The sequence below is a fragment of the Triticum aestivum genome, chromosome 6B, assembly GCF_018294505.1.
Source record: "Triticum aestivum cultivar Chinese Spring chromosome 6B, IWGSC CS RefSeq v2.1, whole genome shotgun sequence".
Lineage (NCBI taxonomy): Eukaryota > Viridiplantae > Streptophyta > Magnoliopsida > Poales > Poaceae > Triticum > Triticum aestivum.
This window is the reverse complement of record NC_057810.1, coordinates 466,780,270-466,792,641: the sequence shown is the minus strand read 5'-3', so window position 1 is coordinate 466,792,641 and position 12,372 is coordinate 466,780,270. Positions and strand designations below refer to the sequence as shown.

At 43.0% G+C, this 12,372-nt stretch overlaps 1 protein-coding gene across 3 annotated transcripts; it reads right to left on the bottom strand.

Moving 5' to 3' along the window:
- Positions 1–2,546: 2,546 nt before the first annotated feature.
- LOC123137498 (probable inactive histone-lysine N-methyltransferase SUVR2) lies at positions 2,547–11,828 on the bottom strand. Of its 3 annotated transcripts, none has more exons than XM_044557283.1 (10): positions 11,388–11,828; positions 11,167–11,267; positions 8,672–8,867; positions 8,197–8,575; positions 5,853–6,811; positions 5,063–5,328; positions 4,232–4,298; positions 4,088–4,138; positions 3,685–3,781; positions 2,547–2,938 (listed from the first exon to the last, which is right to left on the bottom strand). In XM_044557283.1, exons 3-10 carry the CDS (start codon positions 8,864–8,866, stop codon positions 2,907–2,909), a joined length of 2,046 nt encoding a protein of 681 aa, XP_044413218.1. In that variant the 5' UTR covers position 8,867; positions 11,167–11,267; positions 11,388–11,828; the 3' UTR covers positions 2,547–2,906. The 3 variants fall into 3 exon arrangements, with proteins under 3 accessions (XP_044413218.1, XP_044413217.1, XP_044413219.1); XM_044557282.1 differs by having other exon boundaries at positions 11,167–11,262; XM_044557284.1 differs by lacking the exon at positions 11,167–11,267.
- Between the last annotated feature and the right edge of the window lie 544 nt (positions 11,829–12,372).

Below are 12,372 nucleotides of genomic sequence, written 5' to 3'. Positions count from 1 at the left end.
ATAAAAAAAAGTAAAATACGGAACAATAGTAGTAGCGCGTGTTGGGAGAAGCGCTACTACTAATTACTAGTAGCGCTCATTGTAGAAAGATCTACTACTAAGTCGATATAGCAGTAGTGTGGTCTAACCCACGCTACTGCTAACCTTTAGTAGTAGCGCCTTACTAGTAGCGCGGTTTCCCGCGCTACTGCTAGGGTTTTCCCTAGTAGTGCGCTGTCTAGCAAATGCCACCGACACACCCCAAGCAGTTGCGTCCGCCACATCTCGAGGAGGGAAATTGCAAGCCGCGACAAGGGAGAGACCCACCTGGCTCAAGCGGCGGTTGGGCTAGCCAGCAAGCGGCAACACAACGCATCACAAGAATGCACGCGCAGGCAAGCCAACCAAAGCCACCAAGGTCGTCAAATCCGTTCAACGACGGGCCATGGAGTAGCCAGTCGTCACCGGGCCCTCGATGGGACCGCGGAACCTCCAAACCAGTGCCATCGCTCGCCACGAGCACTGTCGCACGACCAACGAGCCACCGTAGATCTGGGCGCGGGGTCCCTTGATCCAATGCACCAAACAACGACGACCATGCAACATCCCAAGCTGACAACCCCCGTCACTGAGGAAGGTAGGGGCTACCGCCGCCACCCACCGCTCCGGCACACCTCACCCTAGGACGACCGCCTCCCCGCAGCCAGGTACGCCGACCCCAGAGCCCTCAGGGCCAAGCCCAAGCCCCCCCCCCCCCCCCCCCTAGCAAGGCCCACCACCACCGCAGCAAAGGCTAGCAGCCACGACAACGAGAGATCGGTGGGAGGAAGCTTTTCTGGTGGCAGCCAAGTTTCGAGGCAATTTGAGGAAATGCCATCCTTTTCCTGGTACTTTGCTCCTATAGCACATCTTTTTTTTTATTAGACTAAATAGCACACTTTTCACTGGTAGCTGGATAAAACGTTACAAATTGAGTTTTTTCCTACTTCTCCACGTCCAAGCCCACATGTCATACTTTTTTAGGACGGATATGCCCTCCGGTTCGTTCCAGGTCCTGATTGAGCCTTAGTGGTTCGATCGTGATCAGCGGAGGATAGAACAGACGAAGCACCTGGCCGCCGCCTTCCCGTGCACCCAGCCCTGCGGTGCCGCCTCCCTGTGCATCCTCCCTGGCGCACCGCCGCCTCGTCATGACTCTAGCGTCTACCAGTTTTCCCGCGGCTGCCTCGTCCTGCATCTAATTTTAGGTGAAAATGTTGTCAAAATTTTGATTATATCCTATCGACTAAACTATACATCAAAACATGTTATATCCGGTCTGAAGTTTGATTACATCCATATGAAGAATCTTCCATATCCTCCTGTTATAGTTCCTAGTTCCTACAGCTAATCCATCAACACGTAACAAAGTTGTTAGTGTGTGCCACTAGTATTTGAGCCATATGCTAACAACTTGAGCAACGAGCATCTATACCAAGCTCCAGCCAAAATGTACAGAGACCACGTCAAAAGTCCACCAGCATGTACATCGACCACTTCAACAGCTAGGCAGCCAGCAGAACAACGAGGAGCTATGCATGGACGGTGGACACGCTGCAGGGCCACTTGAAGGGCCGGCACAGTCTCTTCTCTGCCAAAACATGGGAGGTGCTGGAGCACGGCCGATGGTGCGGCTTCCTGCATAGGAATAGAAGGCTAGGCATGGCGATGCGGCGACGTCGGGGAGGAGGCATCGCGAGGCGGTGGCTTGCTGGGGAGCAGGCACAGCGCGGCAGCGACGTTTGGGAGAAGGCACGACGAGGCGATGGTGCACTGCTTTGTCTCTCTGTCTGCTATGCATTCATAAGAGCACGTTATTTGATCGAACAAAAACGAGGTGAAACGAACCGGAGGGCAAATCCGTCCTACAAGTACGATATCTGGGCTTAGGCATGGAAAAGTAAGAAAAAACTCAATTTGTGGTGTTTTATCCAACTACCAATGAAAATTGTGCTATTTAGTCCAACAAAAAGGAAGATGTGCTATAGAAGCAAAGTACCAGGAAATGTGTGGCATTTTCTCAAATTACTCCAAGTTTCGCCCCCCGTGTCACGAGGAGAGCAACACGAGCGTGGATTTTTTTATTTTGACATCATAGCACTCTTTATTGTAAGATGATCGTCATATTATCTTTTACAAGAGTATCAACAATACCTTGTGAGCAAGCTCGGATGGCGGACGCAGTTGCTTGGGGTGTGGATCACGAGCGGTGGTATCAATAAGCAACTTTTGATTTGGATGCAGCTGTCACGGGTGGGTCTTCAATATGCCTCGTAGACCTTACTTCTAGCTAGTTTAGCTAAATCATGAGCAGCACAATTAGTTTCTCTATAAGCATGCTAGAAAATATGCAAAAAATCACACGCAAGGTGATGTAATATCATCAAAAACTGCCGCCAAAAGACCGAAAGAGTAACCTTCATTCTTCATTGTCTTTATCACCTCGATGTTGTCGGAGTTCACCTCTATGCGGTTACACCAGACTATAGTTACTAAATTCATACCAAACCGTAAGGCCAATGCATATTTTAAGTTAGAAAACCAAAACGATTCATATGCTTGAACTTCGTACATACTCCCTCTGTCCCAAAATTTTTGTCTTAAATTTGTCTACACACGGGAGGTAATATATCATCGAGAAAAGGAATCAAGAGACCTTTCCAAATCAAAAGTTGAGATCAAGAACGGGAAACCAAAAAAGTGCTGCTTGGAAGCAAGCTCGGATGACAACACTTAAATGGGCAATCCAGGTGAGGTAACGACTCATTAATCTGGAACATTTGTTCTACACAGAGCAAAATGTCACTTGTGACAAAACCACGACGACAACACTGCCGATGCTATGTAGTCTTGAATCTCCATGGTGCCTTATATCTCTTGAAGAGTACTCATAGCAACACCAGGGCTCTGGATCTAGATCCTGCAGCAGCATACCATCATTTGGGGTCAGCTGATGCAACTTTAATGGTAAATCATACCACTCAAAATATCAAATGAAAAAGCGATTTTGGTGAAAATATTCATTTGTCTTTACCGGATGAATTTTAAAAAAAAATTACCAGATGGAATTTTTCATTCCCTATACATTCTGGAAAAATTATATGTTGGGTAGGGTTACAACTTACAAGGGTATGTTCTAGTATATATGTTTCAAGATCAAACTCAATTACCTCACTATCTATCTTACAAATTTCACGACAATTTGGTTGCTTTCAACTGGTACGGCCATAATAGGACATCACATGGGCATATAGTCATGTATTTTTCACCCGAAATGTTCAATACCAAGGAACTGCTATATTGAGGGTACACACTAAATATATGCTAGTTCTTCTGCTAAAATTGGTTACACTAAATAGTACTCCCTCCAATCCAAAAAGAGTGTCGTGGTTTCAGTTCAGTTTTAGTTCAAATTTGAACTAAAACCACAGCCCTTTTTTTTGGATCGGCAGGATTAGTATATCGCCAGCCACCATGTGCATAGACATAGAAACAGTAAATTGAAAAAAGAGTTAATGAGAAATAACCATAGATGCACCATTAAGAGACATGCTAAAACCACTAGACATCTTCCAAAGATTAGAGTAGGCCAGTGGGGTAGGGAAGGTTGAGAAATAAGCATCAGTAACTATCAAGTGCACCATAGAAAAAGATTAATTCACCTACTTGGGTTGCTTTTTTTGTCCCGGCAATGCTTGCTTCCGCAGCAACACTTGAATGCCTTGATAGGGTGGTTGACATCGTTAAAATCAATATTGTAGTCCTGTGGTCAAAATGTGCACAAAACAATATTATGCATTTTGACGCGCGACTTAAAGTAGGCAAGAAGATTTCACTAAACAAAGAAGGGATAGTAGCCTGGCAAAACTATTGATGGGTTTGAATTGATACAGTTCAACATTAAGTTCTAGGAGTCAAAAACACGAGATTGAGCAAAATATAACTAGCATGGTAGAAACGGGCTAGCCCATATCTTGTAGCCCTCAGATTCACTGGTACAGGACTGATACAGCACAATGGAGCTCAAATGCAATTGGCTAACTGGATGAAGTACAAGTGTGCCACCTACCCATGTCAGTTCTTCAAATGGCTCTATTTTCCTTTTGGTGAAAAATGCCACCTGAACGAAACAAAAGAATAGATAAACAATCTTCATGTGTTTCAAGCTGGATTAACACACAAAAGCAATAACTAGCTGGAGTTGCATACATACATGGTAGTAGTGGCGGTCAGGTGTCTCGATCTGAACAGGTATATCAATGAGATTGGCATCAGAACACCTACAGCGTACAATGACATACCAAGTCAACAACTTCTCACGACAAAACATACCAAATTAATAAGTCAAAGTTATTGATGCAGCATAGTATGGAAGCAGCATTTTTTCTCTCTCAAAATCACTTCTGTTCAAGTTTTGGGTTAGGAAGTTTTATTAGCTAGCTTCAAATTAGAGTGGCATCACTTGAGTATCTTAATCAAAGTGCTGTCATAAGGAATAATACAAGCGCACCCACTACTACTCCCTCCGTTCCAAAATAGATGACTCGACTTTGAACTAACTTTATACTAAAGTTAGTACAAAGTCGGGTCATCTATTTTGGAACGAAGGGAGTAGTTTACAAGCATTTATAAAGAGAAATACTGGATGGTGATAACACACAGGCAAGAGTTAAGAGTGTTCACTTCTACAAGTACACACAACAAGATTTGAACCTTCAGGCAGCAAGGTTTCCCCAAACCCTCACAGGTGGCCGTTCATCAGTTACATTTTGGTCAAATTTGATTACAATTTCTACAACCCTTTTTTCGCGGGGGGCGATTTTCTACTACTCCTTTTTTGGGGGTTGGGGGTTGGGGAGGTGGTTTTCTACGACTTTTTTCTTGCGGTGGAAATTTTAACTTATAACTCCAGACGGCATGTATTGCGTTGTCTAATCACACAAAACCAGAAACATGATGTATTATAGAGAACTGTGAAGGATCATTATGCATCTCTGTTTAAAAAATAGCAACTCTATGATGACAAATCATAAAAGGAATGTACCTATGGTTTATAAACCTTGCCACGTTCCCGTAAAAGGTGGCATCCAGACAGAGAGCATGGTCGTCCCCAAGAACATCTTCAGTGTCCCAATCAGCATTGAGCAGTGTTGGATATGTATGGCGACCTTTTGATGTCCCTCGAGTGTTTCGCTCATCAAGCTCAGTGTTAGTTAATATTTCACCAACATACTCACAAATAAACGCGCCTCGTGGAATTTCCTCAGCAGCCTGCAGTCCCCATCCCTTTTTTCCAGGGGTTAAGAATACCTGAAACGACGATACTCAAATGAATATAAGAAAACATGCATGACGTTCAGTTTGATGTGCTGAGCACATGAACATACACAGAATGCACCGCACCGCAAGAAAAAGAAATGCTGCAGTTACCATCATACACCGTTATATTAGGACACAAGGTCAAAATGGAGTTCTTTGTTGATCAACATTGCCCTAATAATTGAAGTTAAAATACAAGGAATAGCAAAACAAGTTAAAATAGAAAGAAACAGGCTCGCCATTTTCACAGCTTGTTTAGAAGGTGCAGATTAATCATGTATCACTTGAAGTCATATACAAAATAGTGAAATACAACTATATATTTAGTTATAAGCATTAAAACAGTATAACAGACAAAACTCTATTTTTATTATATGCATATGTAGCTGCATAATTGCACAGGGAATACAGTTATTCTATCATATTTTCCAATTGGCACCGATTAATCAAACTTTTATCTTTGGTGCAAAAAGGGTCATACCAAGAGCATATGTAGATACGAGTATATGAGTTACCTGTAGTTGCCGAGTGATTCCTCGCTGCACCACACGATTTCCACAATTTCTGGCACAGCCACATTTACTCCAGCATTCCTTGATAAATTTCTTTGTAGGGTGTCCTTCACAAGGATTGCAAATTTTGCAGTGGAATTTAGGAAGCCCAGCGACACAAGAATCAAGAAATCCTTCCTTAAGCAGGCCATCCCTTGTATAAGCAAATTCACCTCCAGTTACTGTTGCACATGCACAAGGGAGTTGTTCTGCTAGACAATCTCCAAAGCAGCCTGAGCAGCAGCTTTCATCTCCTATCCTAGCAAGCGAAAGATTGACATATGCATTCTGGTATATGATGTTGCATGGTATGTAGTGGAAGGGGGGCGGAAGAATCCCATTGCCAACTTTATTAATTATGGGAATACTCACATGTTCTTCACCTTTTGTTATGTCATTGACATCATGAGCTGGTCTGTTGGCAATAACAAGCATATTACTGGAACTGATCTGTTCTCCAGCAAAAGAACCAGAAGAGCATACACTACCATCAATAATGTGGTCATTAGGTGGCATACATGAGGAACCAGCTTCATTTGGCTGCAACACTCGTGACACTGAAGGTTTAGACAAAAAGTCCATGGCAGGAACTATTTGTACCATTCCACTTTCTCTAGGTCCACTAGATGCATGACCCAAATCAACGATACACTGGCAAGTGTCTTGCAAAAGTTTTATGAAAGAGAAATTGGGTTCTAGGATCTTGTATGTCCTGAGACATCTAGCCTCCATTTCCTTGCATACAGACTCCATGTCCGGCATGTGGAAATCAGGATGATCTGCCGAGTTACATGTAAATGATAGTTTCCCTGTTCCAGAATTTGACAAAGCTACCTCAAAGTTGGTTGAAGAGCCTGTGCTGCTTGTAATTACTTGGCTTCTAGATGTATTAGATATTTTTCTTTCATGTGCATCCTTGTATGCTGGAGGATTTGAAAAATCAAAATACAGAAATTCTATAGTGGTTAGAAGTTACTCCGTATTAGAGATTAAGATCCTAGATTAACAAGGCAGCGAAAAAAAATATTAACAGGGCAGCTACAACAAGATGATGCAATCTTTGCAGGAAAAACAGGATATCTTTGGAGCAGTTGCAGTACACATATTGGTATCATTAAAAGCGACATGGCAGTATTTTATAAATTCAAAGTTCACAACAGTAGAATTCCTAACTTCCTATGTCAGTATGCCGTATAGGTTCATACGCAAGCCAAAGATATCAGACAAACTGGTAAGCAATACAAACCATAACTAGTGATGCATTGAGAAAATAGCACGGAAATTAACAAGAGTTCCTACCATTTATGAAACCTATTTGATGTATTCCCAGCAGTCATTGATGTTTTTAGGCCTCCTTTGGTTTGGAGGAATTTCATAGGAATTTTATAGGATACGATTCTTATAAGAATTTTTCTTTAGAGCCCTTTGGTTCATAGGAATGCATTCCTATTCCTACATAGGATTTGTTCCTGTCCTCCACATTTCAAAGGAAAATAAACATTAGACTAGCCTTAATGGAAAAAATTCTATGTTGTGAACCAAATGACATCTCTTTTCCTATTCCTACTCATAGGATTTGAGATACATGTCATCTCATTTTCTAGAAGTTTCCTATTCCTATGATACTCCTATCCTACGAACCAAAGGAGACCTAGTCTTTTTTGAACACACACCAAGACTGAGTGTCATCTGTACATTAACGAGTGCACTGAAATGGCACAAGTAAAAATAGACCTCAAAAACAAAGAACAGAGAACTGGTAAACAAGAGTGTTTATTACTAGCTAATTAATCCTACAAAAGGACAAAGAACAAAGAGAAAACTAAAAGGGGAAAACCAAGGCAAGATCTAAGCTGGTTAAGGCCATGAGGCCTGGAGTGGCAACTGTCAAAGTGCCTTGGCTCCAGCAACCACCTGCCACAGCTCAGCTTAGTTAAAGAGGGACTCAATCAACTGCTGGCACCTCAGGATCACACCATCAAACACGCATGCATTGCATAGCCACCAAATTTCCAGTGTCACGATGATCAGTGAGTGCCTTTTAAGTCTACGAGTTATAAAACTTATGACCGCTAACTTCTATCACACTACAAACTATATTATGGAAGTAACTGGTGATAACTGCTAATGGTGGAAATTTTGCAATCCCCAAAGAGCCTTTATTTGGAAATATTAAAAAGACTATAAAACTCAAAACATCCAGATTATATAATACCTGATTATAACAATATTTCTTCATATAAAATGTGGGCGCTCAGCAAATAATACAATGAAAAGTGTGAGACATATTTGCTTAAACATAAATTACCTCTCTGATGGCTGGAATCTTGAACTGGTGGGCTCATAATAGCCAGTGGGGTCTCGAAAGTAGGAAGGTCTTGACCTTGGACTGATAAAGCTAAACTATCTTCATCTGTCGGTGTATCCTCCAGAACAATGGTTTCCATATTTCTTTCTTTAATCGGCAGTCGCGAAGAAGACAACTGCAATGTGTTTACAGTGGCACAAACTGTTTGAGGGCACAGCTTGCCTGCTTCTTGCTGCAGTGGAGCTTCAGCCAACTCTCTCTTCTCATTGGCATGCATCTTGGATGTAGGTTTTTGAGAATGATGTTTTGCCCTAAGCTTCTTGTTATAGTAGTCCGAATCAGGATTCTTCCTTTTGTTAGCTTGTTTTTTCTGTTCTTCCTGTACCAAAAGTGGTAGCACAACGAGTTATAAGAGAAATGTTGTCCCTCAAAACAATACATTCTGACTATAAAATCAGAACAAAGTAAACTGTACTTTGGGATCTGGCTCGTCAAATATAGCATCGGTTAGAACCCGAAAGTCATCAGCTTCTATGTACTCCCAGTTGTAATCATACAACTCTAGTAGCTTCGTCAACACTGGTGAAACAGTTTTTCTCGCGATTCCAATAACATCCAGCTTTGCGACAGCAGCCTCAAATTTTTCATCGAAAATGTTTGAAGACGACATCCTGCATGCAACACGGAAGAAATCAACACGGTGCATCATGCATAAAGTGACATCCTCAAAAAACTAAGTGATAAAAATAATAAAATGCATAGAAAAAGTTAAGCTAGTTATCACAACAACTAATGAAGACATACAATACAGGTAAGGATATTGTTGTCTAACTATAAGTGAGTGCAATGCTAGAGCACTGCAACACCACCGACGTGCTCGCAAAGAACGGGTGGCCACACGACCCTGCCTGCGCGCTCTGCTCGGGGCCATTGGAGGACGCTGTACTGCTTGCATTGTGGCCCTACACGATTGAGGTCTGGCAGGCCACACTCTGACATTGCATCCTAGGGTTGGCACTTGCACCATCATCAACCACTACCTCCCTTGAGTGGACGGAGTGGAGCACCGTAATACTGCCGAGAGAGGAGAAGAAGGCCTGGAGCTAGTTGGTCCAGCTCGCCTGGTGGACCACGTGGAAGGAACAGAACACAAGAATCTTCAAAACCAGCACTAGGGCGATGGTTGGTTAGAAGGCGGATGCTTACTGCAGCTTTAATAGTATGCTTACAATACTGATCTACCCTCATCTTTAAAATCGAAATAATATTCCAAATAATTTTGCGTAGAAAATACTTCAATAAGAACTATGTGTGCTAGGAAAGTAAGAAATGTATAGGAAACTAGAAACCTGAATATAAAAAAAGGTTTTCCCAATATTGCCTAGGGATACCCATGAAGGAATGCCACCCACTAGACCACTGAGCGATACATACAACAATTGTGAAGTCCTGCCAAAACAACTAATATTTCTATCTATCACTAGTGACCAAATTTCAAATCCAGATTCAGTTTACATGCGGAAATACAAATACAGCAGTTAATAGTAAGATTGTATTTTTTTTCTTACAAGTTTCAGAAATGTAGATGTCTTTTCTTCCATTTCATTTGCATCGGGTCTAGATTTTAAATTTTGTGACTTGACAGATTTAATGTACCAACCAGAACTTCTCTGAAATTTACAGGTCATCTGCACTTAATGACCGCACCAAAAGTTGGTCTGTACCGGATACAGACTTGTTAAAACCCAATACAGCATGCACGCAAATCTATTTCCTAACATGCAACTGACATGTTAAAGAGAATAGCCTGATGCAAATGAACACACATTTTGGGCCAATAGCACTAAATGTATGCCTCTGAACTTAGGGGCATTTTGTGTATACAAGTGTCGTGGAGGCTCAGTTAGAACCTCAAATAGTGATGAGAAATTTGAAGAAATTAAACCTTTCTTTCTTTTGACAGCCTCGTGGAGGGATGAAAGAAGGGAAGTTACAAAAGGGGGCAGTGAAGGCCACCTTCAGCTAAGCACCTTCGGTCTAGTCAACACAGAAGGCATACAAAAATTCTCTAAATTTATAGACACATTGGGAACAGAAAAGACAGATCATATTGTGAATTGGTAATTTTATATAGAGCATACATTCGGTATGAAGCCTTGCAGCACAGCGGGCTCATGGCCTCTAATCGCCCTTCATGATGTTGACAGCATAAGCCTAGCCAACCTGCGCCGTGCAGCAAGGGTTTCTCCCTATCTCAGTCCATTGTGAATAGTACCCCAGACCTATTGTTCGCACCAAATTTAAGTTTTCTACTCCCTCCATTCCTAAATATTTGTCTTTTTAGAGATTTCAAATGGACTACCACATACGGATGTACATAGACATACTTTAGAGTGTACATTCACTCATTTTGCTTCATATGTTGTCACTTGTTGAAATCTCTAGGAAGACAAATATTTAGGAACGGAGGGAGTACTACATATTACATGATTTATCTCGTCTGTTCGAGGATGTAGGAACCAAAATTATACTAAATCAGCGACAATTAATATGGATCGGATGGAGTATTAGTTGTTTATTCGGGACGGAGGGGGTACAAGTTTTGCCGATGTTGTAAGATTTGTTGAATTTTTTGTGGCCATTAAAGCACAGCAGTACATTAAAATATCGTCCGGAAATTGCAACGTTTCATGTATAGTCGAAAGCAGAGCATCCAGTCGTATTATCATCGGTTCATCACCACGCAAGCCTGCAAACTCAAAACGGCAAACCGCATAACCAAGGGCCCACAACAAGAACTACCTCCCCAGATTTGACTGACGACAAACAAAGTTACGAAACCATGGCAATCCGCCGAAACGGAACGGAACAAAAATCATCAGAAAACACGCATTCCAGACCGAGAAGGAACGGAGAAAAATCATCACAAAACCCGCACTCCACACCGCAACGGAGGCAGCGCGCGCATACCTCCTCAATGCAAAACCAGCGCGAGGAATTCGCAGCGAGGATCTGGACAACCGCGGCCCGTCGCAAGCTTACCCAGCGGCGGAGCGCCTCCGAACCCTGAACTAACCGCACGGAAAAAGGAAAAGGAAGAGAGCACGTCAGAATCCGCAGGAATGGGCCGGAAAAAGGAAAAAGGTAAAACCCAACAACAAAACCCTGCTCCGCGCAACAAACGCACCCACCTCCTACGCCAGCCGCCCAAGGAGACGAAGCCGATGCACGGCGAAGCGCCCGATGGCTCCGCGGAGGACGAAGGCGCGGTCGCCGCCGGCGATCGCCGATGGGCTAGGGTTTGGGGTTTTGGAGAGGCGTTGCCGTGCGCTGGGGTTTTCAGGATGGGATGGATCGCGTGGAGAACAGGCTGTTTGGTGGTGGTGGATTTATAGGACAGAGGGGGGCGACGGAGGACAGATGGCAAAACAGAGGCGGCGTGGGAAGTCCAGGCGACGAGAACGGGGAAGAAAGCGAGCGGACTGCCCCCACCCGCTGCCTGCGATTTGATACGGCAGGACCAGGAGGAGTGCGTTGCTGTCAAATCAAAAGAAATGCTATGGTGGAGTAGTAATTTCGCAGCGCAGGCGTCTCCGCTGGCTCCCTCGCCCCATTGCCACTTTTGCTGATCGCCCCTTACTCTGTTGGAACGTGATTTTGCAGAGCCAACGAATGCGATTATCGGCCAGCCTTTTTCCATCCTACATCCACCTGGCGGTTGACAAGGTGAAAGATCCACGGCAACCGTGTATATGCAAAATGCAGGTTCAACAAAAACAAACCTATAGGAGTATGTATTTTTCTTTTGAAAAGCAAGAAAAAACCTTGAAGAACCTACTCTCCGCATATGCTTTTCCAGCATGATGCAGTCTGTACCGTCGGATTTGTTAGTTGTTGTACGGATGCGTGGTTGTGATGTTTTTCATGAAGTCAGCAAAAGCACGTGAAAATACTAAGGTCACGGCACATGACATAAAGTTGGTGCGGCGTCTAAATTTGAATAATAGTAATTGTCGCATTAAAAGAGTATTACACCGATGTTCCATTAAGACACAACGATAAGATAGGTTACAACGTTCAAGAAGCGTGTCAACCACGTCGCTTGGTTTTTCGTGGACTGCACGATACCCGTCGAAGTTGCTTTATTACAAGAGCTTGGACGAAACACTACTTAAA

What these genes read in the sequence shown, in the direction of transcription:
- LOC123137498 (XM_044557283.1), bottom strand. Translation starts at nt 8,866, where the DNA reads ATGTCGTCTTCAAACATTTTCGATGAAAAATTTGAGGCTGCTGTCGCA. An exon ending in CTGACCGCCACTACTACCAT is followed by an intron (nt 4,139 to 4,231) that starts GTATGTATGCAA and finishes TGTTTCGTTCAG; the next exon opens with GTGGCATTTTTCACCAAAAG. An exon ending in CATTTGAAGAACTGACATGG is followed by an intron (nt 3,782 to 4,087) that starts GTAGGTGGCACA and finishes TTTTGACCACAG; the next exon opens with GACTACAATATTGATTTTAA.